This window comes from Plecotus auritus (assembly GCF_963455305.1).
Source record: "Plecotus auritus genome assembly, chromosome: 5".
Classification (NCBI taxonomy): domain Eukaryota; kingdom Metazoa; phylum Chordata; class Mammalia; order Chiroptera; family Vespertilionidae; genus Plecotus; species Plecotus auritus.
The window spans coordinates 107,747,257-107,772,319 of NC_137776.1; the positions used below are offsets into that span (position 1 = coordinate 107,747,257).

The 25,063-nt window shown below is 44.1% G+C and overlaps 1 protein-coding gene across 13 annotated transcripts in view; it reads left to right on the forward strand.

The window, feature by feature from the left end:
• The window catches only part of CDC14B (cell division cycle 14B), a gene marked incomplete at its 5' end in the record, with an annotated part of 139,132 nt that overhangs the window by 100,901 nt on the left and 13,168 nt on the right, over positions 1-25,063 (forward strand). For 9 of the 13 annotated variants that reach the window (XM_080670814.1, XM_080670806.1, XM_080670803.1 and 6 more), the window contains 8 exons: positions 915-991; positions 4,669-4,735; positions 7,328-7,390; positions 10,459-10,546; positions 11,159-11,389; positions 17,364-17,502; positions 17,664-17,823; positions 18,493-18,590. In XM_080670814.1, coding sequence (XP_080526940.1) covers positions 915-991; positions 4,669-4,735; positions 7,328-7,390; positions 10,459-10,546; positions 11,159-11,389; positions 17,364-17,502; positions 17,664-17,823; positions 18,493-18,590 — 923 coding nt within the window. Of the gene's footprint in view, positions 1-914; positions 992-4,668; positions 4,736-7,327; positions 7,391-10,458; positions 10,547-11,158; positions 11,390-17,363; positions 17,503-17,663; positions 17,824-18,492; positions 18,591-23,556; positions 23,702-25,063 lie in introns of those variants that run through there. The other 4 variants (XM_080670812.1, XM_080670805.1, XM_080670807.1 and 1 more) reach the window with 2 other exon arrangements.

The window sequence follows — 25,063 nt, forward strand, 5'->3', positions numbered from 1 at the left end:
ACGGTGGAATAACATCTATAAACTATTGAGGGGAAAGGACCGCAGACCAAAAACTGCATAACACTGTATACATAGTAAAAAATGCCAGGGCAGAAAACAAGACATTTTCGGAAAATTCAAGGAATACCAGCTATGGATCTCAAATGCTGAAGATTCTACTTGAAGTATTCTAGATGAAAGTTGAAGCGAAACGTTCTCCTGAAGATAAAGGAAGCAGTTGCAGTTTTACAGGAAATCTGTACAGTATGATGAGTGGTTACAGCTACTGGGTGGCGTGAATCAAAATTTTTGTTCTACTTTTGTGCCCCTTTCCACCCATCCCCGTCCCAGTCCACCCCCAACCCCATTCCCCACACACCTCTTTACTGTCACTTCATGGATGTTTAGGAACTCTGACCTAGAAAATCTGTTTTTATTTATTTATTTAAATCACTGTAGGTTTTTGTTTGTTTGTTTTTAATTTATTTTTAGGGAGAGAGAAAGGGAGGGGGAGAAACATCACCCATGTGAGAGCGGAGCATCAGCTGGCTGCCTCCTGCACTCCCCCTACTGGGGCTTCAGCCTGCTACCCAGGCATGTGTTCTGCCTGGGAATTGAACCGGCAACCTTTCAGCACTCGGGAGGATGCCCAGCCAGCGGAGCCACACCGGCCGGGGTTAGAAAATCTGCTTTTAAATTGTTGTACTTCCTGCCGCAGACAGCTCTTTCGGAAACCTGTTGGTCACGGCTCTTATTGCAACAACAGCAACAAGCTGTGGCAGATTTAAACAAAAGAGGGATTCACTGGCAGGGCTGGGTGGCAGGGGTCCTTGGGAAGGCCGGGGAGCCAGGCTAGAAATGGAACGGAGCTTGGCAGCGACAGCACTGCATCTTCGTTTAGAAGTAAATCGCCCTTTTCTTCTTTTCAAATGTAGGTTATATATTTGGGGAGAACTCCAGAAGAAGCATATTCAATATTAATGTTCGGCGATACATCCTACATTCCTTTCAGGTAAATGTAAGATGACATGGTAGATTCATTTAATCAGGTGCCAGAAATACCTGGGTGCAGGGGTTTCGGAAAAAGGCGGACCTGGTAAATAGTCTTTCTAGGACGAGGGCAGGTAACCCGTGGAAGAGCTTACTCAGTAGGTACACGACTGGTATTTTGTTGTGGGGCTGCCCTGTGTATTGTAGGGTGTTCAGCAGCACCCTGGCTTCTGCCCACTAGATGCCAGTGACACCTCCACCCCCACAACAATTGTCAAAGTTAAAAGGTGCACAGGCGTTGCCCCATGTCCCTGGTGTGTGGTGCGGGTTGCTTCACTGAGAACCACTCCCCTTGATGGAACCATCAGATGAGGGTCCTGACTTAGGGTACTCAGAGCTACTGCTGAGGAGTTTGGTTCTTGAGGGATTAAATAAATTTTCCCACTAGTTAATTTCTGGGATAAAAACTAACCCTTTCTCCTGAGGACACAGCCAGCAGAGATTGTGAGTGAGGCTGCTAACGTGACATCACTACTAGAAAAACCAATGGCTGTGCCTCAGAGCTGCTAGGTGAGCGATGTCTGTGCATGAAGGGTGACTTCTTCATTCTCCTCTCACACTTACTACATGATTGTGTTGAAGATCTCTGGAAAAAAACTTTTTTCTTTAAATCAAATTAAGTTCTGAAAGTTTTTCTACCTGTTTACCAAAATATTTGACTTAACTATATAATCTAAATACTTATATGGTGCTGAATGTGTAGTGAATGTGTGAAATAATTTTACTTGTTGCCTGCTGTATGGATAATCTCAAATATCGCATTGTTCTTCCACTCATAAATCCGTAGGTTTAGGATTGTTGCATAAACCTCCAATGCCCAATTTTGAAGGTGTGGTCTTCCTTTTAAAATGGGAGGCTCTATTCGGTAAATCTGCCTTCATTGTGGACAAGCTTCAGGAGGCGTCGCCCTCATGTCAGGCAGCACCTCCTCCTTCAGTGACTTTGCAGGACCAGCCATGGACTTGCTCCTTGACATAGATTTGTGAGGACAGTCTGCAGTCTGTTACGACAGTGACCTGTTGCACTCCACGCTGTATGTTAGTGACTTAGTAAAGTAGAAGAATTACTCTGAACCCAGTGCCACCCCTTCTTTCTAGCACATGCATCACCTTAAACACTCTGTTATTGGAAGGGGTAGAAAGGGGTGATGTTATTTTCTAAACTGGAAAGTGCTCCATTTTTTTCTCCACCCAAAATATAACGGCAACCATGTGCTTCCTTTAGAAAAAAATGCTTGTATTTTTAGTCCCTGCGTGACAGGCACATCGAGAAAGTGTTCCGGGGAGCACTTCTTTATCCTAGCCTTTGAACGTTATATGAATGGAGTCATACAGTGTGCATTTTGGAGAGCTGGGATCTAGCTTTTTAAACGCTACCTATGAGATTTGTCCATATTGTGGCAGGTATCTGCAGCTCATTCTTTTTCTTCTTACTACTCTCGTAATAGAAAGTAATGGAATAGCATTCCATTCACTGACTTTGTCACAATTTATTTACATTGTCCTTTTGTAGGTACTGGGTTATTTGAGGTGTTGGGCTATTATGAATACTGTATCCTGTGAGAGCTGTTACTCCTAAAAACTAGTACTTGACATTGTTTTGCAGTTTCTAAGCAATACTCCATTGATTTGCACCTGATTTTCCAAATTTGTTAAGTGATCGTAATGCCAAACCCCCTCTTCCTGCCAAGGCTTGCATCCAGATCCATAGCTGCCATGCTGCTGTTTTGAAGAAGCCTGATTGCTTGGGTGGGGGCGGAGGTGTTGATGAAACAGACAAGTGAACAAAGAAAGGTTCTTGTTGGCCATTCAGACAGTGCGACGTGTGAGGCAGAACTATAGCCAAGCCCACCCAGGTGAAAGCTTGCCGGATCATCAACTAGAGCAAGGTTTGGCCCACAGTAGGTTCTCCAAAAATAGGCATCGAATGCAAAGACTGAATCAACATGCCTTACCTGGATTGGATAGGAGCTATCAGTTGGTTAAGAAGATAACATCCTGGCTGAGGAGGAGACGTGACTAAAAACATCAGGATGTCATGTGACAGTTCATCCTATTTCCACTGATAATTTTGATTTTGATTTAGAGGAACTACTTCACTTTCTTAACTAGTGTCTCTTCCTAAAATCATTCCAATTTCATGAAAAATTATTTCTATGAAACAAGTATTTGTGTTGATTTTGTAGTTAGTGATCCTTAAGCTGTACATCACGATCACCTGCCCCACCCCTAGACCTTCTGACCCAGCAGGTCAGGGGAGCCTGAGACCTGATGTTTCTGACAGTTCACGTAGCACTGATGCTGCTGGCCCAGGGACAGCACTCTGAGAATCGCTGCGGCGGGGCATTTTGCTTTTCTCCTTCCTGAATGTTGTCAATGAGCTGTTGGTAAAATGCAGGCCACTTCTAGCTTTAGCAGAGCAGCTTTTAAACTCTGAAGCTTACACAGAGTGGCAGGTATAAGATATGTGCGCAAGCCTCGTGAAGGCCAGCATGCACACTGAGTCTCAGTAACCTGGGCCAGGCCAGCCAGGAACTCTGACGCTGTGGGAGCTGAGAGGGACGCCCTTACTTTTCCTCACTGTTAGCTTAATGCTGCTATGACCACCGACATTCTTAAGGTTTGTGGCAAGAATTAAACAGTTTAAATGTGCAGTTTGATTTCTCAGGTTAGAAATATTACAACTAAGGCAGGCACTTGCCAGCACCAGTAGCCACCGTTCCACAGAAGGACCGGATGTGCCATGCCGAGAGGCACGGTGGTTTGTCATGTCTAGGATGAGCATAACTAAGTTGATTTTATCTTACTAATCCCCCAGAGGTATGCTTTGTAATGGCTCCGGGTAGGAGAAAGGAGAAGCGGGTGGCCGTGGAGGAGCGCCTTGTTTTTCTGGACAAGATCCTCATTGGTGTGAGAGCCGTGTAGTGAGAGTGTTGCTGAGTGTTGGTGCAGCTCTGGGCCGAGTTGACTGTAAACTGATGTTAGCACTTCCCAAGAGCAGAGCGATTCTGCTAAGGGTAGTTGGTGCCCTAATTCCTGGGGTTTTAGTGGTACTGTGTTCTTTAAGGATCAGAAAGAAGTTACCCAGTTAAATTGTTAAAAAGTGTAAAATTGTAAAAGCATAATGAGAGGAGAAAAACGTTTTAGCTTGCACCTAGTATTTCAGATACTACCTTCTTTTTCCTACTTGGATGGAGATATATACAAGTACACGTGTGCTTACACGCACACACACAGAGATACATATATACAGAATCAAAAACCAGTCTTTCCTGGTAACAGTTTGGTACTGTATTTTGTGGTATGAAGAGAGAATTCAAATACCTTGCCCTTTGGGTAACTCTTGAAGCTCAACCATCAAAGCCCAAGCTGATCCAGAGAGATCTCTCACAATTTAGGAAGTGGTCGTTATTGATCCCTGTTTATTAAACGGTATCTACTGGAGGAGGTAGAAACGGCAGTAAAATTTATATCAGTGACTTTTATTTAAAAACCAAACAAATATTCTTCTCTCCCTCCTCCCCCCTGAGTCTTGCTCTTGAGTGGGTGTTTGGTTTTAAATTCTAGTCAGCTTTGTGTTGAGTAAATGTACTGCAGAAAATTAACTGAGCTGCGTATTTCAATGCTCTTGGGATTTCAGAGATGCTGCCTATGGGAGCTGCAATTTCTTCATTACCCTTCTGGACTGTTTTCATGCGGTGAAGAAGGTAGGTGACTGCAGACGCCCCCACCGTTGTGCTGGAGAACGGAGCACCGCCCAGGGAAGACAGGTCTTCCCCCCAAAGGCCTCCACCCATTTCCCCACTAACATGAGAAGGGCCCCCACTTGGGGAAGTTTGTTCTGAATCTGAGAGCGTCTCTGCATGAGTAGAGAAGCCACTTGAGTAACAGTGGACAATCAGACAGTTAGATAATTGGGTTCTAAATCCAGACTTTGAGTGTGTTTTGACTTCAGAGAAAAACAGAATGGCAATAGATTTACTGATTCCCAACTTCTCTTGGATTTATGTGTTTGCATAAGATATATAAATAGGATTCCCACCAATCCTATTTACATGTTTATAACACAGTGTCATACACTTGGTTTTGAGTCTTCAAGCAGTCAATTTCCAATTCACATGATCTGAATAGCCATTAGTTTGTATACTAATAGCCCATTAGTTAACATATAAAACCAAGTAGGTCACCTGAAAAGCTACTTTAAAGTAGTGCCTGCGTTTTATAACCAGGCTGCTTGCTTTCTCTGGCACCAGCGGATTCCCTGCATATCACATTACAAAAGAACAGGATCCCCTGGAGTTCGGGGCGCAGCGGACCCCGGTGGTAAGCCTCACTTTCTTGGGTGTATCTCTTGGATGTCAGGACAGTACAAGCAACTAGAACTTTAAGTCAGTAACCTATGGATCGGTAAGCCTTCAGTTACCTCTCGAGTGTTTATGGGACTTGTATTTTCAGAGGCAAAAGGAACCCAGCTTTACTTTCTTGTATGCTGAAACATGGTGGCTTTTGAGAATTTTGACAGAAATGTTGTGGATTAAGATGAGAAGACTAATTAGTATACAAAGTCAGAGATTAATTAGTATACCTTTTAGTTCTTTTGGGGTTGAGTCCAGCAACTCTGTGACGGGTGCAGGTGACTGAGGGCCCCCTCCCCCAGGCCTCAGTTTCAGCAGGTGATGGGCTCTATCAGGAGAGAGGAGGCATGGCAGGTCTACATGATCCCTCCTGACTGAGTTACAGCCCATCAGATGGACCCCAGGAAGCTGCTAATGTTGGCAGGTGCACGGTCAGGACCCTGGGCCAACCTTTTCTCATCTTCCACCACCTTTCAAAAAAGAGCAAAAAAACTTTGAGGGCCTGGGAAATGGTCTGTAACAGTGTATAGCTGTCTTGTTAATTCTTGCCTTAGTTTTATTTTAAATATGTTTTTATTGATTTTTAGAGAGAGAGGAAGGGAGAGGGATAGAGAGATAGAACATCGATGAGAGAGAAATTTCATGAATCAGCTGCCTTCTGCACGCCCCCTACTGGGGATTGAGCACGAAACCTGGGAGTCCAATGGGTGACTTTGTTTCTGGGTCGTCACTCAACCATTGAGCCACACTGGCCCCACTTAGTTTTTTTGTTTGTTTGTTTTTGTTTTTAGCCAGATCTAATTAGCAACTGTAAGTCAAAGATTGCACTTTACATACTATATTTAATTTTATTGAAGTCAACAGCTTCTGATTTTCAATTTAAGCATTTGTTTGTGACTGATTTAGAATATTGTGTGCCTGAAACATTTATAAATGCTATTAGTGCTACTTCTAATGGGATCTCCTTATGAAATTCAAAGAATAATAGAAATTTCCTATAAACTGCATTTTATTGCATCATTCTGTTAGGAACATCTCTAGTCCAAGTATCATGACATGTATTGAGTATTTTGAATTCAAGGAAATAAAATTCATCATGGATTTGATCTTGGAGCTAGCATTTAAATAACTACACTTCATAAAATGAGGCCTATTGTAGCTTTCATATTTTTTCATTTATATTTCAGTACTTTAAATTTTGAAAACTGTTTGTAAAGTCACCAATGTTTTTTGCTGTTTTCCATTTTTTTAAATTACATTTATTGGGGTGACATTAGTTAACAAGATTACCTTGTTGATCAAGAATTCTAGCTTACATACTGTCTGGCTCAGAGAATACTTCTCTGAGGCAGCCAGCTCACCCTTGCCTCAGAGTATAGATCCTTTGCTCATTTCACTTAGCATGCTCTGCCCACTCCAACCCAGTATGGAAAACTTACTTTTTTTTTTTTTATTGAAAAAAGACATTTTGAATTTTAGTGTTTGATCTCTGGGCTGTAGAGGAAATATTAATCTCTTAACTCAAGAGGAATTGGAAAGTGAAAATATTTTTGAAGTGTGTGGGTTTCGTTTGTGATAAACTAACCTTTCTGTTTGGGGGCCATTGAGTTCGTGCATTATTTTGAAGCCTGAGTCGTGTAGATCTAATAAGAGGGATTACTTGGAAGGATTGATTTTTTTTTTTAGCTCTGCACAGATAGGATGATTGTGAAGGAAGATAAAATATCAAATCTCGTTAAAGTAAATATTGATGTACTAGTAACTAGTTAGAACTAGTTGGGAGCCTTTATAAGACATATTCCACCTCTTTAGAAAACTATTCAGTGGAACATAATCTGAATATGATAATGGTTTTTGGAGGGTGCCTCCTGATATTAGGAAATTGGATTGGAAATCATTTCTTATTTGCATCTTTGTTCTTAAAAGCTTTCCTTTGGATTTTAGGCAATGCAGTATGGCTTCTTTAATTTCAACTCATTCAGACTTGATGAATATGAACACTATGAAGTAAGTTTTCAAGTACATTGATTTTAATTCTGTTACTTATGCTTTCCTTACCGAAGTATCACTGTTTTTAAAAACACTGAACAATGGGGGTGTGTGCAGAGTATGAAAGAGTCCCGCGTGACCCTCACACACAGCCCAGTTCCTCGTGGGCATCTGCCCTCGGTGCCTCTCTCCTTCCAGAGGGAAGGCCGCGCTCTGCGCTGTTTCCTTAGGTTCAGTTTAAACGTCTTTAGTAATGATGACTTTCCTCTGGTGCCTAAATAAGACCATATTTGTAAAACCCTTAGCACAGAATCTGATGAGATGAATAGATAGTGATGATGCATCTAATTAACCTCTGGGAAATATGTTTTATCATTACCGTTTGCATGAAATCAGGACACTTCTGCTTGTGAATTTCACAAAGTAAACACATGGCTTAAGTAAAAAAGGGAAGATTTATTGATTTTCATACATAAAAAGGCCAGGAGCAAGTGTACCATCATGCATGACCAGATTCAGGTACTCACTCTCTCACCGGAAACTGTGCTGAAGTAGGTGCTGTGTCCCGGTCCGGCCCTCAGGAGTGGATAGCCACCAGCCACTGTGACTCTCCCGGTTGCCAAACTCACCAGAAAAGAGCACCCAGGCTCCAGCAGGAGACCGAAGAGATCCTCTCCTTGGCCTGGCTTAGATCATATCCCTAGCTCTCAACCAGGCATGTTCCAAGCAAGGGAGGGGGTAGGTGGGGAGCATACTCACTACCCCAGGAGCTGGAGTGCTGGGCCAGCCCTATCAACCACACAAACCAAAAAAGGAAGAGAGTCCAGGTGGGCAAAACCACAGGTGTCCTCCACACTTTAATGCAGTGTATTTCTTTTAAAGAAAAGTAACTTGATTCTACTGTTTATCCCACCTTCCAAATAGATAAGGAGTAAGATGCTGAAGGTCCTTTTCAGCCAAGAATGCTGTGGGGTCTTATTTTCTTATCTTACTACTAGAGGCCCGGTGCACGAAAACTCTTGCACTTTGGGGGGGTCCCTCAGCCCGCACTGCCCCTTCTCACAGCCCGGGAGCCCTCAGGGGATGTCCAACGGGGAGCGGGCCTAAGCTGCAGTCTGGCCTCCCTCTGCAGGAGGCCACTGGGCTGATCATGGGAAGGCACCACCCCCATCACCCCGCTGCTGCTGCCACTGCCGGCCTCACAGCCGCCGGGGCTCATGGCTGCCTGAGCCCACATCTGCCGTGAGCCCTGGGCCTCGCAGCTGCTGTGGCTTTGTCAGGATGGACGTCCGGAAGACGTCTGCCCTAATTAGCATATTACCCTTTTATTAGTAGAGATAGTTATCTGGAGCAGACATTGTCACTGATAATCAGTGATTTCAGACAGCATTTTCTGCAGCAATATCTTGAATCCTCACATAACTATTCTTTAGCAGTTAATTTCTAATTATTTTAAGCTCTTAGGTATAACTGGACTGTTTTATTGATGAGTAGGGTTAGTAGTTATGATCAGTCATTACAGAGATACACCCAAAATGTAAAAGCAAAATGTGTGATTCCTTAGGGCACACCCTGTCTTTATTCTCTGTTAGAGCAATACATTTCTAAAGTACAATATGTATTTCATTACCACATTACACTATAGACTGCAACTTAATTATTACACTCTTCTGCTGCTTGTCCTTATAAAATTAAACATTTAAAATAAAATATCTTTCCTAGGTAAGCAGAACGCCTAAACCAGCACTCGGTGTTCCTTCCGTGTGGCACAGCGATGCCGCCGTGTGCCCCTCGGGAGTGACACGGCACTCCTTGGCTTCTCTCACTAATGCAGAAATGCCGGTGCTGGCAGGGAGCAGAGGTCACCACAGTGTGTTTACTTTCAGTGAAATTGCTTTGAGACACGGGGACTATTTGGGCAGCTACAGACAGGAGCTCACAGACTGGTTTTGTTCGGTCTCCACAGTGTATTTAGAAATGTTGGGTTAGTGTTTTGTTCATTCCTTGATCCTTGATCCCTCTCTCCCTCCTCCCCTTTTTTCACCTACGATTCAATGAAATCTAACTGCAGGTTTCTTGTTAAAAACTTCCGGTTTCTGTTTTCACTTGAAAATCAGAATACCTGGCAACACTTTCCTCGTTCCCATTTAGACCTGTTAGCATGGAACACGGACTCACCAATTCTTCTCTGTGATACTTAAGTAACTTGGTTTTAGGTTATGGGCCTGGCCTGTGATGTCCAAGCAGCTCAGTCTATTTCTTACTTAGTCTTAGGTACACATATACATACCCAGCAAAGCTAACTGATCTTATTTTTATCATTCGTTTTCTTCTGCAATCTCAAGTGTCTCCTACTTCCTGCTCAAGTCCTTGTGTAACCATTACTATTGTTGTTAAATTTGAATTCTATTTATCTTACAATAATTGTTATGGAAAGGACTTAATAACAGGAGTAAAGTGTTTTAAATTTCAGGTTTTTTTTTCTAGAGACCTATAGTGATCTTAGTATACTTACAATTTTAAATTTCCTGGTGGTTTAGTAAAAAATTTTCAGCGACCTTCTTATTAAATAGCCAGCAACATGATGCAAAGACATGTTTCTACAAATAAAAAGTAAATATCGGAAGTCCCTGAGCCTGAATAGCTACTTTTTTCTCCTTTGCTCAATGAGTCAAGATTGCTCATATTGGAAGCCAGTTAGTCATTTAGGAAAACGGGAGTTTCCAGATCACTCCTAATGGAAAAGTTTACTTTTATATTAATTAGTAGCAACTATATGAGAATTTACTTGGATAAGATAACCGAAGTACTTAGGTATATTTTAGATAGCAGCAGTCAGTTGTTTTCTGAAGGCTGACTACCCAAGCAAAGAAACACTTAAAAGAGAGTGATTAGGACCAAAAAAAGTCAACTGACTCTTCCCTGGAATATTCAGAGCAGGCTCAAATTTAGTGTCCTGCCTCATCATTTATAAATAGCGTTTCTGCTAAAGCAAATGGATCTGAAGTTCAGCAGGCACTCAATATTGAGAAGGGGTGTGGAGAGAAGATTAAGTCTAAAAATGAATCATGCTGGTCTCTTTGCAGAGAGCAGAAAATGGAGATTTAAATTGGATAATACCAGGCCGATTTATTGCCTTCTGTGGACCTCATTCAAGAACCAGACTTGAAAGTGGTATGCAAAAATATGGGACCCTTGTAGTTTTCTTATTAAAAGTATCCTTTTTTGTTTTTTCTAAGAGGCCTAAGAGTTCAACTAAGGTACTTGATCATTTCAGTACATTATTCTGCCTGGATTTAACTTTATTTAATTTATTTTTTTACACTTATACTCAAAGTAGAGGCCCAGTGCACGAATTTCATGCACGGGGGCGGAAGGGGGAAGGTTGTCCCTCAGCCCGGCCTGCACCCTCTCGCAATCCAGAACATCCCTCTCACAATTTGGGACCGCTGGCTCCTAACCGCTCACCTGCCTGCCTGCCTGATTGCCCCTAACCGCTCGCCTGCCTGATCACCCCTAACTGCTCACCTGCCTGCCTGATCGCCCCTAACTGCTCACCTGCCTGTCTGCCTGATCTCCCCTAACTGCCTCTGCCTCAGCCACCACTGCAGCGGCTTTGTCCAGAAGGACGTCTGGCTATCCTGTCTAATTAGCATATTATGCTTTTATTATTATAGATCGGTATTCAATGCCCAGTCTAGACACTGTTTCCACAAAATTACAGATGAAATTGTTATCATTGTTTTCTTTCTGCATTTTACAACGTTTGGTAATTTCTTTATGTAGGTTACTACCAACATTCTCCTGAGGCTTACATTCCCTATTTTAAGAATCACAACGTTACTACCATTATCCGTCTGAATAAAAGGATGTATAATGCCAAACAATTTACGAATGCTGGTTTCGATCACTATGATCTTTTCTTTGCGGATGGCAGCACCCCTACTGATGCGATCGTCAAAGAATTTCTGGATATTTGTGAAAGTGCCGAGGGGGCCATTGCAGTACATTGTAAAGGTATGTCTGTAGGGTTAGTTAAAGAGTGGTGGGCGTGTATGTGTAGATGTGTGAGTATATTTGTATCTATACCATGGTTATTTAGATGATGTGCTAGGACACACGAAGCTGCTTTTGTGGTTACAGAAGGCATTTTTTCTATTTTAACTTGCTTGTTTTTAGAATTTTTTTATTGATTTTACAGGGAGGAGGGAGAGGAAAAAAGAGATAAAAACATTGATGATAGAAAAACATCAATTAGCTGCATCCTGTATGCCCCGTACTGGGGGCCGAGCCCAAAGCCCAGGCATGTGCACTGGCATGAAATGGAACCCACCAGCTTTTGGTGTCTGGGAGGGTGCTCAACTAACTGAGTCACATTGGCCGGGCATAAGTTGCTTTTTTCTTAAACCCACTTTATTGTGGTTTTACTGACATAAAAAAACTCTACATATAAAGAATGCTTTAAAACCCTAATTTCATATGAAAAGTATAGCAAGTTAAATGGTGTTCATAGGTAACCCTACAAAGGCTTATCACATGGAAATGTATTCATTTATTCATCACATATCTGCTCTGTGCCTGTTGTTTGGTAGGCTCTAGGATATGTCAATGAGCAGAGCAGACAGATTGTCTGAAGAAATAATCGCTAAAAGCTTCCCAAATTTGAAGAAAGACATGAATGTAAACACCAAAGAAAGTCAGGGAGCCCCAAGCAGGATAAACTCTGGACCCACACCCAGATGCATTATTATCAATCTAAAGGCAGAGGCAAACAGAATCTTGGAAACAGTAAAACAGAATCAACTTATCACATTCAAGGGACCCCAATAAGATGTAAATAGATTTCTCATCAGAAGGTTTACCTGTAGAGTGTCCCAAAAAATGTATATGCACTTTGAATGATTATAAAGTCAGTTTTTATTAACATACAGTTCATTTTCAAAATTTAAAAGAAGCTACAGAATGAATAATATTTTTTATCAACCCCTGTTTTCAAACTGATGACTATTCTGGTCCAGGCACTGCTAATAATGCGAAGCAATGGAATCGCAAACATCAAGAATCATTTTGTTCAGTATTTGTGTGACCTTGATTCGTCAACTGTTTTTGGTTTTGTAACATAAACTTTATATTTTATGTATCCCCATAAAAAAGCCTAGTGGATAGTTTTTCTTTGTTTAAAGCTTAGTCTTGCCTCACCCATTATTTCAAATCAGTTAAACCTAAAAAGGAATGAAAATGAAGTGAGTTATCAGCTGTTAAAGTGTGCATACATTTTTGGGGGACATAGGGTATACACACTGTGAATAATTATAAAGGCAGTGTTTGTACTTCAACTGTGTTTTCCATCTTCCAGTAGCATTTTAGGATGAAATTCCTTTGTTCAGAGCTTACCTGGCTAAAAAGAAACATCAGCTGAGCTCAGCTGTTAAAGTGTGTGTACATGTTTTGAGAGGTAGTCAAAGTGCTGAAAGGAAAAAAAGAGTCAACCGCAAATCCTGCATCTGGCTAAACCTTTTCTCAAAAATGGGGTGAAATTAAGACATTCCCAGATAACTAAAAGGTGAGGGAGTTTGCTACCACTGGGTTTGCCATGCAAGGAAAGCTAAAGGTTGAACGGAAGGACACTAGCTAGTCACTAGAAGCTATCTGAGAACTACAGATCTCTGGTCAGAGTAAATACATTGGACACTTACAAAGGCTGTTACTACTGTTATTTAAGCTATAAACTCTCTAATCAAAAGATGAGATTGGAAGAATGGCTTAAAAAAATAAAAGAGAATCATTTTAGATACAAAGACACAAATAGATTGAAAGTGAAAGGATGGGCAAAGGTACTTCATATAAATAGTAACCAAAAGAGAGCAAAGGCGATTATACTGATAACAGACAAAATAGACTTTAATGAAAGGTTATGAGTCAAAGGGGGGCATTATCCTATCTAATAAAAGAGTAATATGCAAATTGACTGTCACTCCAACACAAGATGGCCGCCCCCATGTGGACGCAAGATGGTTGCCACAAGATGGCTGGCAGGGGAGGGCAGTTGGGGGGGACCCAGGCCTGCAGGGGAGGGCATTTGGGGGGGACCAGGCCTGCATGGAAGAGCAGTTACGGGGAACCAGGCCAGCAGGAGAGAGCAATTATGGGTGACCAGGCCGGCAGGGGAGGGCATTTGTGGGGGACCAGGCCTGCAGGGGAGAGCAGTTGGGGGGGGGGGGGTACCAGGCCATCAAGGGAAGGCAGTTAGGGGCAATCGGGCCGGCAGGGGAGCAGTTAGGTGTCAATCAGGCTGGCAGAGGAGTGGTTAGGGGGTGATCAGGCTGTCAGGCAGAAGTGGTTAGGGGCAATCTGGCAGATAGGCAGGCGAGCGGTTGGGAGCCAGCAGTCCCGGATTGTGAGAGGGATGTCCGACTGCCAGTTTAGGCCCGGACATCCCTTGAGGAGTCCCAGATTGGAGAGGGTGCAGGCTGGGCTGAGGGACACTGCCCCCACCCCCGTGCACAAATTGCATGCACCGGACCCCTAGTCTACACTAATAAAAGAGAAACATGCAAATTGACCATCCCTCCGCTATGCCCACCAGCCAATCAGGAGCAAGCATGCAAATTAACCCAACAAAGATGGCGGCAGCCTCGGAGCTGGAGTGAGCAGGAGCCCTGGGTTGCCCCTGGCTACGGAGGAAGCCAAGTTTCCCACCCGCCCTGCCTCCGCTCAAGAAGTGGCTAAAAAAAAAAAAAAAAAAGGAGTGGCTGGGGGCCTGGGTCACTGAGGGGCATGGCCAGCCTGAAAATTGCCCTCAGCCCCTTACCCAGGCTGGCCACGCCCCCATGGAGTAAGAGTCCCTGTTGGAGGGCATGGCCAGCCTGCAAACAGCCATCAGCCCCTCACCCAGGCTTGTCAGGCACCCCAGAGGGGAACCTCACCCCATGGGGGCATGGCTGGCCTGCAAGCCACCACAGGCCCCTCGCCCAGGCTGCCCCATGCCCCAAGGGAACCCCCACCCTGATCTGGGACACCCTTCAGGGCAAACCAGCCGCCCCCCACCCATTACCTAATAAAGGGTAATATGCTAATTAGACTGGGAGACCTTCCAGGAGACCTTCTGGAAGTTCTGACAAAGCCATGGTGGCGGGGCCGAGGTAGAGGCGGTTAGAGGCCAAGAGGGGAGGGCAGTTGTGGGTAATCAGGCCAGTGGGGTGTGGCCAAGTGGGGGAATCAGGCCAGCGATGGGGGGGGGGGGGGGGCAATTGGAGCTGAGCAGATCAGCAGTGGGGCCAGATGGGGACAAGCAGGCCATCAGTGCGGGTCAGTTGGGGGCGAGCAGGCCGGCAGGGTGGGGCAGTTGGGGGGGAGCAGGCCGGCGGGGGTGGGGCAGTTGGGGGCTAGCACACTGGCACGGGGGGCAGTTGGGAGTGATCAGGCTGGTAGGGAGGGCATTTGGGGGCAAGCAGGCTGGCGGTGGGGGGCAGTTGGGAGCGGGCAGGCAGGCAGGTGAGTGGTTAGGAGCCAGCAGTCCCAGATTGCGAGAGGGATGTCCGATTGCCGGTTTAGGCCCGATCCCTGTAAACTAGCAGTAGGACATCCTTTGAGGGGTCCCAGATTGGAGAGAGTGCAGGCTGGGCTGAGGGACACCCCCTCCCCCACCCCCACCCCCGCCCCCGTGCACGAATTTCGTGCACCGGGCCACTAGTATATTACTAAAGGTTCAATACGGTAAGAAGATATAACACTTAAAAACATTTTACATGTCTAATAGACCTTCAGAATATGGGAAAGAAAATTGGACAGAATTGAAGGGGAAAATAAACAATTGTCCAAAAATAGTTGGAAATTTTTATATCCCACTTTCAATAATGGGTAAAAAAAACAGACAGAAGTTAAGAAATGCAGGACTTGACCACCACAATAAACCAGCTACATCTCAGAGCATACAGAGCACCCTGCCTACCAACGGAATGTGCTGTTGTCTCAAGTGCACGAGGGACATTTATGATGACTGATCATATTTTTATTTTAAACACATATTTTTATTGATTTCAGAGAGGAAAGGAGAGGGAGAGAGAAATAGAAACATCAATGAGAGAGAATCATTGATTGGCTGCCTCCTGCACACCCCCTATCGGGGATCAAGCCCGCAACCCAGGCATGTACCCTTGACCTGAATCGAACCTGGGACCCTTCAGTCCACAGGCTGACACTCTATCCACTGAGCCAAACCAGCTAGGGCAATAATAGCTTGTTAAATGTCCTTTTAAAATGTTATTTGAGACCAAAATAATCTTGTCACTACCACATGAGTAATAAATCTAGTTTTCCCTTAGCTGTGTAGAAGCTTTGGTGGATTTTCCCCCCCTTTGGCTTTGGGAAGTTATTCTTTTCCCCTTTTTTAATTAAATTTATTGGGGTGACATTGGTTAACATGATCATAGAGGTTTCAGGTTTGGGTTCCTATGTTACAAGATCTGTGTATTGCACTGTGTGCCATCATCCAAAGTCAAATGAGAAGTATGCTGTCTGGCTCCATTAACTATTCTGCAGGCCTACAACGGGAGGCAGGCCCGCCTCTTTGGCTCTGGTGGTGGCCTTGTCCCTGAAGTCATGGATCGTGGTAGCCTGGTCCATGCCCCTGGGCCTGGGAGTTGGCAGCCCTGCTGACCTCTGTGTCTCTGTTTCTGGTGATTAAATCCATGGGTAATGTCTTTATGGAGTTGAGTGTTCAACCACACCTTTGGTGTTGTCTTCAGAACATGTGTGCTTACTTTTTGCAGTATGGATAGGCCTAGAATTTTCAAAATGTTTAGTTTCTGGTTCCTTTTTGTTTAAAAAGTTCTTAGATTCATCTCCCTTTGCTCATATTTTACATGTTAGTAAGGAGACCCCAGGCTGCACCTTCAACCCTTCGCTCACGGATGATTTCCTTTGCTAAATATGCAAGGTCGCTGCTCACAAGTTTTGCTTTCCACAAAGCCTGCAAGCACAATGCAGCCAGGATTTTGGCCTCTTTCTAACAAGGATGGCCTTTCTTCTATTTTCCAATAACATGTTCTTCATTTCCACCTGTGTGTGCTCCAGAATCTGTGCTACCGTGCATATTCCTGCTGACAGCTCCTTCAAGGCAGTCTAGGTGTTTTCTTACAGGAGCCTTGTAACTCCTGCAGCCTTTAAATTCCAGAGCCAAAGCTACTTTCACATTTTTACGTATTGTTATGGTTATGGTACCAAAATCTGTATTAATGAGGGTTTTCCAGAGAAACAACCAATAAAATATGTATGATACATAGAAGGAGGTCTATGATAAGGAATTGCCTCGCACACAAGGGTAGGCTGGCAGGTTGGAGACCCAGAGGAGCCAGCGGCCATGAAGTCTGGAGGCGGTCTGCTGGAGAGCCCTCCTCGCTTGGGGAGGCCAGTCTTTTGTTCTGTTCATACCTTCAACTGACTGAATGAGGCCCACCCACATGGAGGATAATCTACCTATGCCAAAGTCCACTATTCTCACCCAAATACACCAGCCAGGTTGACACATAAAATTATCACAGGATGAAATAGAGTTTAGGCATGAGTAAAGGAGGATAGCAGGAATAGAATATTAAAAAATTCATGTGAAAATGAGTAGAAAAGTACAATAGAAACACTGATGAATGAAGGGGAAAGTTTTGCAAGATTTTAAGCCTGTGATTTTGGGAATATGATTTTGTCATTAAGAGAAAACTCGGTAGAAGCACTGGACTTCTTGAGAGTCATCACTTAGACAGTGATTTTCATTCCTGACTATGTGTAGAATCATTTGGGGGATTTTAGAAATCTCCGTCCAGGCGGCATTGCATGACAATTAAATCAGCTCTCTGGAGGTGTTTTTAGACCTCTCCAGGTGATTGCAGTGTGCATCCGAACTTGAGGACCACTGTTTAGGGAGGCAGGCCCACCCCTCGCAACAGAATGCTGGAGTTCAGGAGGCCAGGTCTGATTGGCTTGTTTCCCGTCCTAGCTGGCCTTGGACGAACGGGCACCCTGATAGCCTGCTACATCATGAAGCATTACAGGATGACCGCGGCCGAGGCCATCGCCTGGATCAGAATCTGCAGGCCTGGCTCTGTGATTGGGCCACAGCAACAGTTCTTGGTGACGTAAGTAGTTGGAAAGCTCTGGTAATTCCTAGGAAACACTTGGGTCTGGATACTGATTGGAAGTAGACTTCTTAGTCTCCTTAATGACAGGTGGTCAGGAAGTTGTTCATTTGTCACTTTCTCAAAAGGTGTATTTTGATGCTATTTAAATGCTCTGACAGGAAACAGTCAAACCTCTGGTTGGAAGGAGACTATTTCCGTCAAAAGTTAAGGGGTCGGGAGAATGGCAGACACAAAGCAGCTGTCTCAAAGCTCCTCTTGGCTGTGGATGACATTTCACTCCATGGGGTCGAGAATCATGACAAGCAAGAGCCTGAACTGGTAATCGAACCATCCTCGTCACTCTGTTGCTATTGCTTTAAATGCTGGTGAGAACCTTTTAGGGCACGGAGGAAGCTGCAGATCAAAGTAATAAAGCACATTTTGCGGGATTATTGTCACACATTTTTTATATGAGGGGTCCTCTCTAGGAACTTTTTGCTCAAAATAGTTAGAACAAGGTTATGTGTCCATGACACTGGAGCTCTTACACACTGTGCACTGGTGGGAGGGGATGTGAAGGAAGCGCTGTAGGTGGCCCTAGTGACCCCCCTTCCCGACACCTTGCCCATTTGTGACAGCTGACCTAGGGGACTGGTCGTTCTCAAGTGGGGGACTTTAGAGAACCAAGAGTTTAGGGGTAGCTGCACTGTATTAAGTGATGGTAAGTAGATGGTGAAATTTAAAAAAGCATGTTTTCAATATTGAAAGCCCATTATGCTCTTCACTGTCAGTGTTTTATAGCAGGAGCGCTGTTAGCTTCTGTGTCTGTGGACGTGAAGGTTGGGTGTCGTGCAGCGTGACCTGTAGCTTTATTTCAAAAGCAGCAGCTATTTTAGAGTTCAGCCGGAAGCTGACGTGCATGCCCCGGGGATAAGTGTAGCTGCTCTGCTTTGCTGCGTGAGCCAGCGCAGCCTGGGTCGTTGGCTCAGTGTGTTTTTACTTGTACAGTACAGCGATGACGACGAAAGCTACAGCGTGACGCAAGGAGATAGACTCCGGGCCCTGAAAAGCACAAGACAGTCAAAAACGAGCGCTGTGCCCCTCACGTGAGTCCGGGCTCCTTGGGGGGGCTGATGTTCTTTCGTGCGTGTCTGAGGTCCTTCGTGAGCATTTGTCCTTATATTTCCTCCATAGTTGCATGTCCCTTGGGCCACTTTGAAATGATTCTAAGTTATTTTAAATCGAGTTATTTTAAATAGCCTACGAAGCTCCAGGCTGTCCTCTGTTTATCTCCGTCTCCATCTTAACCCTCTAGCCCGTGTATAGGAAAGCCGTTTAGGATTCTTTTCCTCTGGAATAACCTCTGGACATCCTCAGGGGTGTCACACCAGGTGTAAGCCACAGAACAATAGATTTGTCCATAATTATTAAAAATGGTGAACATCTTTAGACTCACTACTATGTTGCAGGCAATCTCTTTTAATATGGCAGAATTTAATCAGTGTTGACATGGTGGCTTAATGTCATCATATCACTTTAGGGCAACAATAGATTAAACTATATCTTTTATTTAACTTTTTTGTTTGAGGAATTATATTCAAGTTTCAGAAGGTTTAGCATGGGGATAGGAAGTATTAGAGTCAGTGAGTGTGTGTTTGTCCACTTGTTGCTTGTGTAAGTGGTAGTTAGGATCAAATTTCACAGAGCATCCAATATGTTTTAAAAAAAAAGTAGAATAAAAAACTTAGCATCATACTTTTTTCCTAGGGTATTCTCTTTTTTTTTTTTTTTTTTTTTTAATCCTCAACTGAAGATAGGTTTAATTATTGATTCTAGAGAGAGAGGAAAGGAGGGAGGATGTGAGAGAGAGAGAGAGAGAGAGAGAGAGAGAGAGAGAGAAACATTGATGTGAGAGAGAAACATTGATTGGTTGCCTACTGTATGCATCCTGACCAGGAATTGAACCCCACAACCTTTTGGTGTACAGGGCGATGCTCCAACCAGCTGAGCCACCCGACCAGGGCTGTAGGGTATTCTTCAGTAGATGATCACACCTGTGACACCGGATTTCTTCCTCCGATAACCTCTCATCATTGTGGGGCACCCAGTTTCCAGCCCCCTCCCCCTATTCTGTGGTGGACATAGGCCAGTTACTCAGTAAGCATCGTGTAATATGGTGCATAAGGAGCTAATGACATAGTAAATGTTCATGGCAGGAGAGCAAAACTTGTTTTTCATTAAAAATGTTTCTTCCCTGGTATCTCCTAATAATCTTCACTTCTCAAGTAGAATTGCACCTAAGGCACGTGTTGTGGTGGGCCTCTGCCTCGGGGTGTCCTTCAAGATCCAAGAGAAGAATAGAGTTTTCCAATATAAAGTGCTGTGTGAGTGGAAGGCATCCGTGTTGACTATAGGCCCCATTTAAGCATTATCTTTGCAATGGGGTTTCCATCAACTAGAATGCTTTAAGACTGGTACATTTTACGTAATTTTTCCAAGTGCCGTTTTGTTTTTAATTTCATTGAAAGTCTTTATTTAAAGCTTTATGGGTTATTTAGAAACATTATAGTCCCTCCAAATAATTATTCTGAAGCCAATTTTAGACATGATGGAGGCAACAGGCAGGGCCCAACACAGAGCCCATCAAATGTCATGTGCACAGTCTTCTGTGGGAGCTGGGACCCGCACGGCATGCAGCGGGCCTGCGGTTCCGCATTCCAGCAAGCTTCCAGGTTCCATGCCATTGTCCAGGGAAGCCCTAGGAAAGGGAGATTTTGTGGGCTGCTTTTCATCGTGCCCAGGTTTTTTGTATTGCTTTTAAGAATCTGCAGCATCTGTTTATTTCTCAACAGCTTATTGCCTTCTCCAGCTGGGATGACAGTTCTGCTTAGTCCGACCTTTTTGTTAAATAGGGTTTGTGGGAAATTTCCTGTCACCGAGCCTGCTCCCTGGGGAAGGTTTCCTAGAGTTCAGCTCACTCTTTTCCAGAACAGTCGAGGCCTTAACTGTCTCTTGTAGCTGATGGGTTTGTGGTAAAATAAAAGAAAATGGTAAATGAAGACTGACATCCTAAATGTGTCGGACCCAGAAGGTGACACTAAGTGCCATTCCTCTCCCCTTGGTGTTTGAGGTCCGGGAATGAAAGCTGACGGTGCTCAGTGATGGTGAATGACGGAACTGGCGAGGGCGGGGAGGGGGAGCCAGCCTCAGGGTTTCATTACCTAGTTACACCCCTACCCCCACCCCAAAGCCAAAATAGGACCCTGGCCCTTTGCTCTGAAGCACTCTTGGTATAAATTAAAACCAAGTAAAATGGTAAAAGTTATAAAAGTTACTAAAGAAACTAGTTCAGGATCCCCTTTAATTATAACCCAAAAATAATAGAATAGCCCCTAAACTGTCCCCCTCCACACACACAGGTAACAGGCTTATAGGCCAAACTTTTGAAGGAAAAGGCCGAAGCCCCCCATGTGTGCACAGGCCCTAAGATGTTCGGTCAGTCTCAGCACCTTCCCTCCCGGGCAACAGCCTGCCTACCCTCTCCTTTTTGAAACCCTCTCTGCTGTTAAAATCATCTCCTTTTTGCTCTTATTTGTAGCTCTCTTGGCTCTAGAAAAGGAGATCAATTGGAGATTTTCTTTCCCTCCCAAGTCTTTGTTGTTATTTTAGAAAGAAAAGTCCCCTGAGAGTTTTCAACAGCAGATTAGATTGAGAAACCTGAATTCAATCCCCGCCTCCCGACTGACTTCCCTGTCACTGCGGGCAAGTTATTTTTCTTTGCTATTGGCACTTAAATCCAAATGAAAATACTCATCATAAGGAAAGTTAGTGAGAAATATGTGATTCTTAGGAGAAATTTATGGTACGTAAAATACCATTCCATTTACCAGTTTCTATTTTATAGTCAATATTCGGGGAAAGTGAAAGTCATTAGAAATTGTAAAATAGTCATTTTCTCGGAAAGCCTGTGTGATCCTGCCCACCGTGAAGACAGTAGGTCATGTAGCCCCATTACCTGGAGGTGATCGTTGGGCGTGATGGCAAGTACGTGACTGTCTGTGCTCACACAGATTTCGTAGATTTGATAGCTCCCCCGTGCTGCCTATTTCTGCATACTGATCCTTTCTGCTAGTTTGTTGTGGTTAAATGAGATGCTTCATGAGGAGGGGAAATGTATCCTACACAAGAATATGCAAAAGTACAGATCTAATTAGCCTTGAAAAGCCTTAAACCCCCCTTAGCGGTACAGTGTTGACAAGTATGTTTTTCATCATTGGAAAATAATTCACATGCCAGGAGCTTCATTAGAGCAGTGGTCAGCAAACTCATTAGTCAACAGAGCCAAATAGCAACAGTACAACGATTGAAATTTCTTTTGAGAGCCAAATTTTTTAAACTTAAACTTCTTCTAATGCCACTTCTTCAAAATAGACTCGCCCAGGCTGTGGTATTTTGTGGAAGAGCCACACTCAAGGGGCCAAAGAGCCGCATGTGGCTCGCGAGCCAGTTTGCCGACCACTGCATTAGAGGAACAAGTAAAGATCTATACTGCAGACACCTGGATATTCAGGCCATTCTGCCTTTAAGATAACTGTTAAGTCAGTAACTATAAGGGAGCATTGGGATTGGTAGGGTTCGGTGGTGCTCCAAAGTCATTTATTACATTCTATGTAACTATTAAGCCCCTGTAATCTTAACATGCAGCAGGTTTTGTTGGTTTTGTTTTTCTTTGCTGGCAGGAGTAAATGAGAGAGTAGATTTGGGTTCACGCCCACATAGGATGCCTGGGTGTGGCACGTAGCATTCAATGATAAGGTGACAGACATTGAGGAAGATGTCTGTGCAATCTTCATCATTTGTGCCCAATAGTTTGCACAAAGCAAATACTCAATGCAGCCTTTTGTTATTGGTCACAGACGTGTTGGTGGCCGTTTGGAAATGTAGTTGGAAGGAGTTAGCACCCTCGAAACTGTGAGGAGGTCCCTTTCTCACTGCGGGAAGCCAGGCCAGGGGATTAAGAAACACCAAGCTGAAAGCCGAGTTGGGTTGCATGAGGAAAACAACTAAGGAAATGTGTACAGTACAGCAGGCCCTCCAATAACGTCATTTTGTTAATAACACTGAGAAGATGCTGTAGGAAATTAACTTTTGTTAATATCAATTAGTCTACAGTAAAATTGGTTTTGTCATATTTTGTTTTGCATGAAGTTGCAGAATCTTCGATGATGTTAAGTGAGGACTTACTAGATTAGTTCATGAGGATAATGGTCTTCATGTCACGTTGTCTGGGTTGCCTATACTTCTGCAATCCTTGTTTTCAGGACATGCACCTCCTGGATGATACAGAATATGGCTCCATTGAAGTGAGATCAGCCCCACTGTGCTGTGTCTGCTTCTAATTGTGCCTCCGAGGGGATGGATGGCTGTTAGTTATCAGTCCTGGGCCCTTTTTTTGTTCGGTTGGTTTTGCCTCCTTTTCCCCTCTGGTTTGGTTCAGTTTTTTGTGTGTGCATATTGTGCTTTTTGAAGAATTTCAACCCTATAACAACAACTTTGATTTCTGTATCATACAATTAAATTAACATGGGGCAGTTATTGAAGTAGAGATTGGGCCTACTCTGTTCTTACCAAGTGTCAAAACAGTTTAATACTGAAGACAGCATTTTTTTGTTGTTGTTAGTCCTCACTCGAGAATATTTTTCCATTGATTTTTAGAGAGAGTGGAAGGGTGCCGGAGAGACAGAGGAACATCAATGTGAGAGAGACACATCGATTGTTTGCCTCCCGCCCATGCCCCAACCAGGGTTGAGCCTGCAACTGAGGTACATGCCCTTGACCGGGAAACGCTTGACACTCTAACCACAGAGCATGCCGGCCAGGGCAAGACAGCCTTTTTTTCCCAACATAATATAGCAAAACTCCATCCTTGTTTCCCACCCTTTCACATCATCACAGGGTGTCTAAAATTTACACATGGCTTTATTTACTTACTTATTTATTTATTTATTTATTATTTTATTTATTTTGGCTTCTCGGTTTGAACATCTGTTCTTTCCCTTCACCCCTTTCCAGATGTTCCCTAGCTGTGCTGACCTCTGCACTGTGTAGTGTTGTCATCTGGTGGATTGTTTGTGACTACATTCTTCCCATCCTGCTATTCTGTCTCGATGGTTTAAGAACACAGTAGCCATCGGACCCTTTGACAAATAGCTGCTGTGTAAGTGTCCCACCCATTTCTCTACTGGTTCACTGCTGCCCTGTTTTCCCATGATGCATGTTTTTGTAACTAGCAGCTCTCCTTGCTTTATTGATTTGCCTTTTTTCAAAGGTTCTTTTTCAAAAACTCCTCAACCCATGGCATGGTGTCGGGGAGGGAGGCCCCTCACTATTCTTTTCTTACAAGGGACATTAAAAACAACACACTTTGATTTTTTTGTTGTTGTTTTTAAAATGTTTTTATTTATTTCAGAGAAAGGGAGAGGGAGAGATAGAAACAACATCACCGAGGAGAGAGAATCATCAGTAAGCTGCCTCCTGCATGGCCTCTTCTGGGGATCGAGCCCGCACCCCGGGCATGTGCCCTGACTGGGAATCGAACTGCAATCCTTGGTTCCTGAGTCGATGCTCAGCCACTGGCTTTGTTTTTACGTTGTGCTGACTCTGAACAAATTTCTTAAAGTAGCAATTGAAAAGGACACCGAGCTAGCTTCTTTTCCTCTCAAAAATATTTAGTTAGTTGGGGTGCTTCTCTTTCAATTAATTGTCTGTACAACTTTTCTCTAGTTTTCTAGAATAAACATTTTTAGTGTATCCTTTCCAGTCTAGCAGAAGTAAGTTTCGCACTGATTTTGTGCTGTTGTGAAGATCTGACTTTGTAGCCAGGAGGTCTCGGGAGCGTGGCGCCCCGTCTCGCTCTGGCTGTGCTGCGTCCACAGCCTCTCGCAGCAGGCAGCTGCTTCCCAGCAAGTCTCTGTCTTGAGTTTGCGGAACTCTCTCCTCTCCCTCGTTTCCCTGCCTCCCCCTTTCAGTCACGTGCAATGTTCAGAACTGGATGTTGAAAGGAGGGAAGCAGAGAAGACTGGAGTCTTGTCTGTGTTTGTGTTTCTGCATGACCAGCGCTGCTCCTGACTTGCTCCTGCCTTCCTTCTTTCCCCGAAAGCAACCAAAATGCCTTAGGGTGATATGGACAGACTCTGTGTTCTCTGGACACCTTTCACCCTTAAACGAGTACCTTGCCAGAGAAGAGGCGTCTTTCCTGCAGAAGAACGTACACAAGGCTCACCGGGGATCTCCAGCCCAGACCCAGCGCAGGCCCGGAGCGGTGCCCTGGTGGCTGCCGTGACAGCGCCTCTCACGTCTAGGCTGCCTTCCTTATTCTCTGACGTTTTTTCTTTAGCTCATATCCAAGGATTTCTGTTCTTATTCCAACTTGGACCTGAGGGTTTTATTAAGAAATGCAAAAGTTCCTGCTAGGACTTCCTCCAAAGTAAAATTCCATGGCAACCACCGCTCGTGTTTTATGGGTTCGTTGAGTGTCTTCAGATGGTGGGAAAAGACTGTGAAACCTAACAGACTTCAT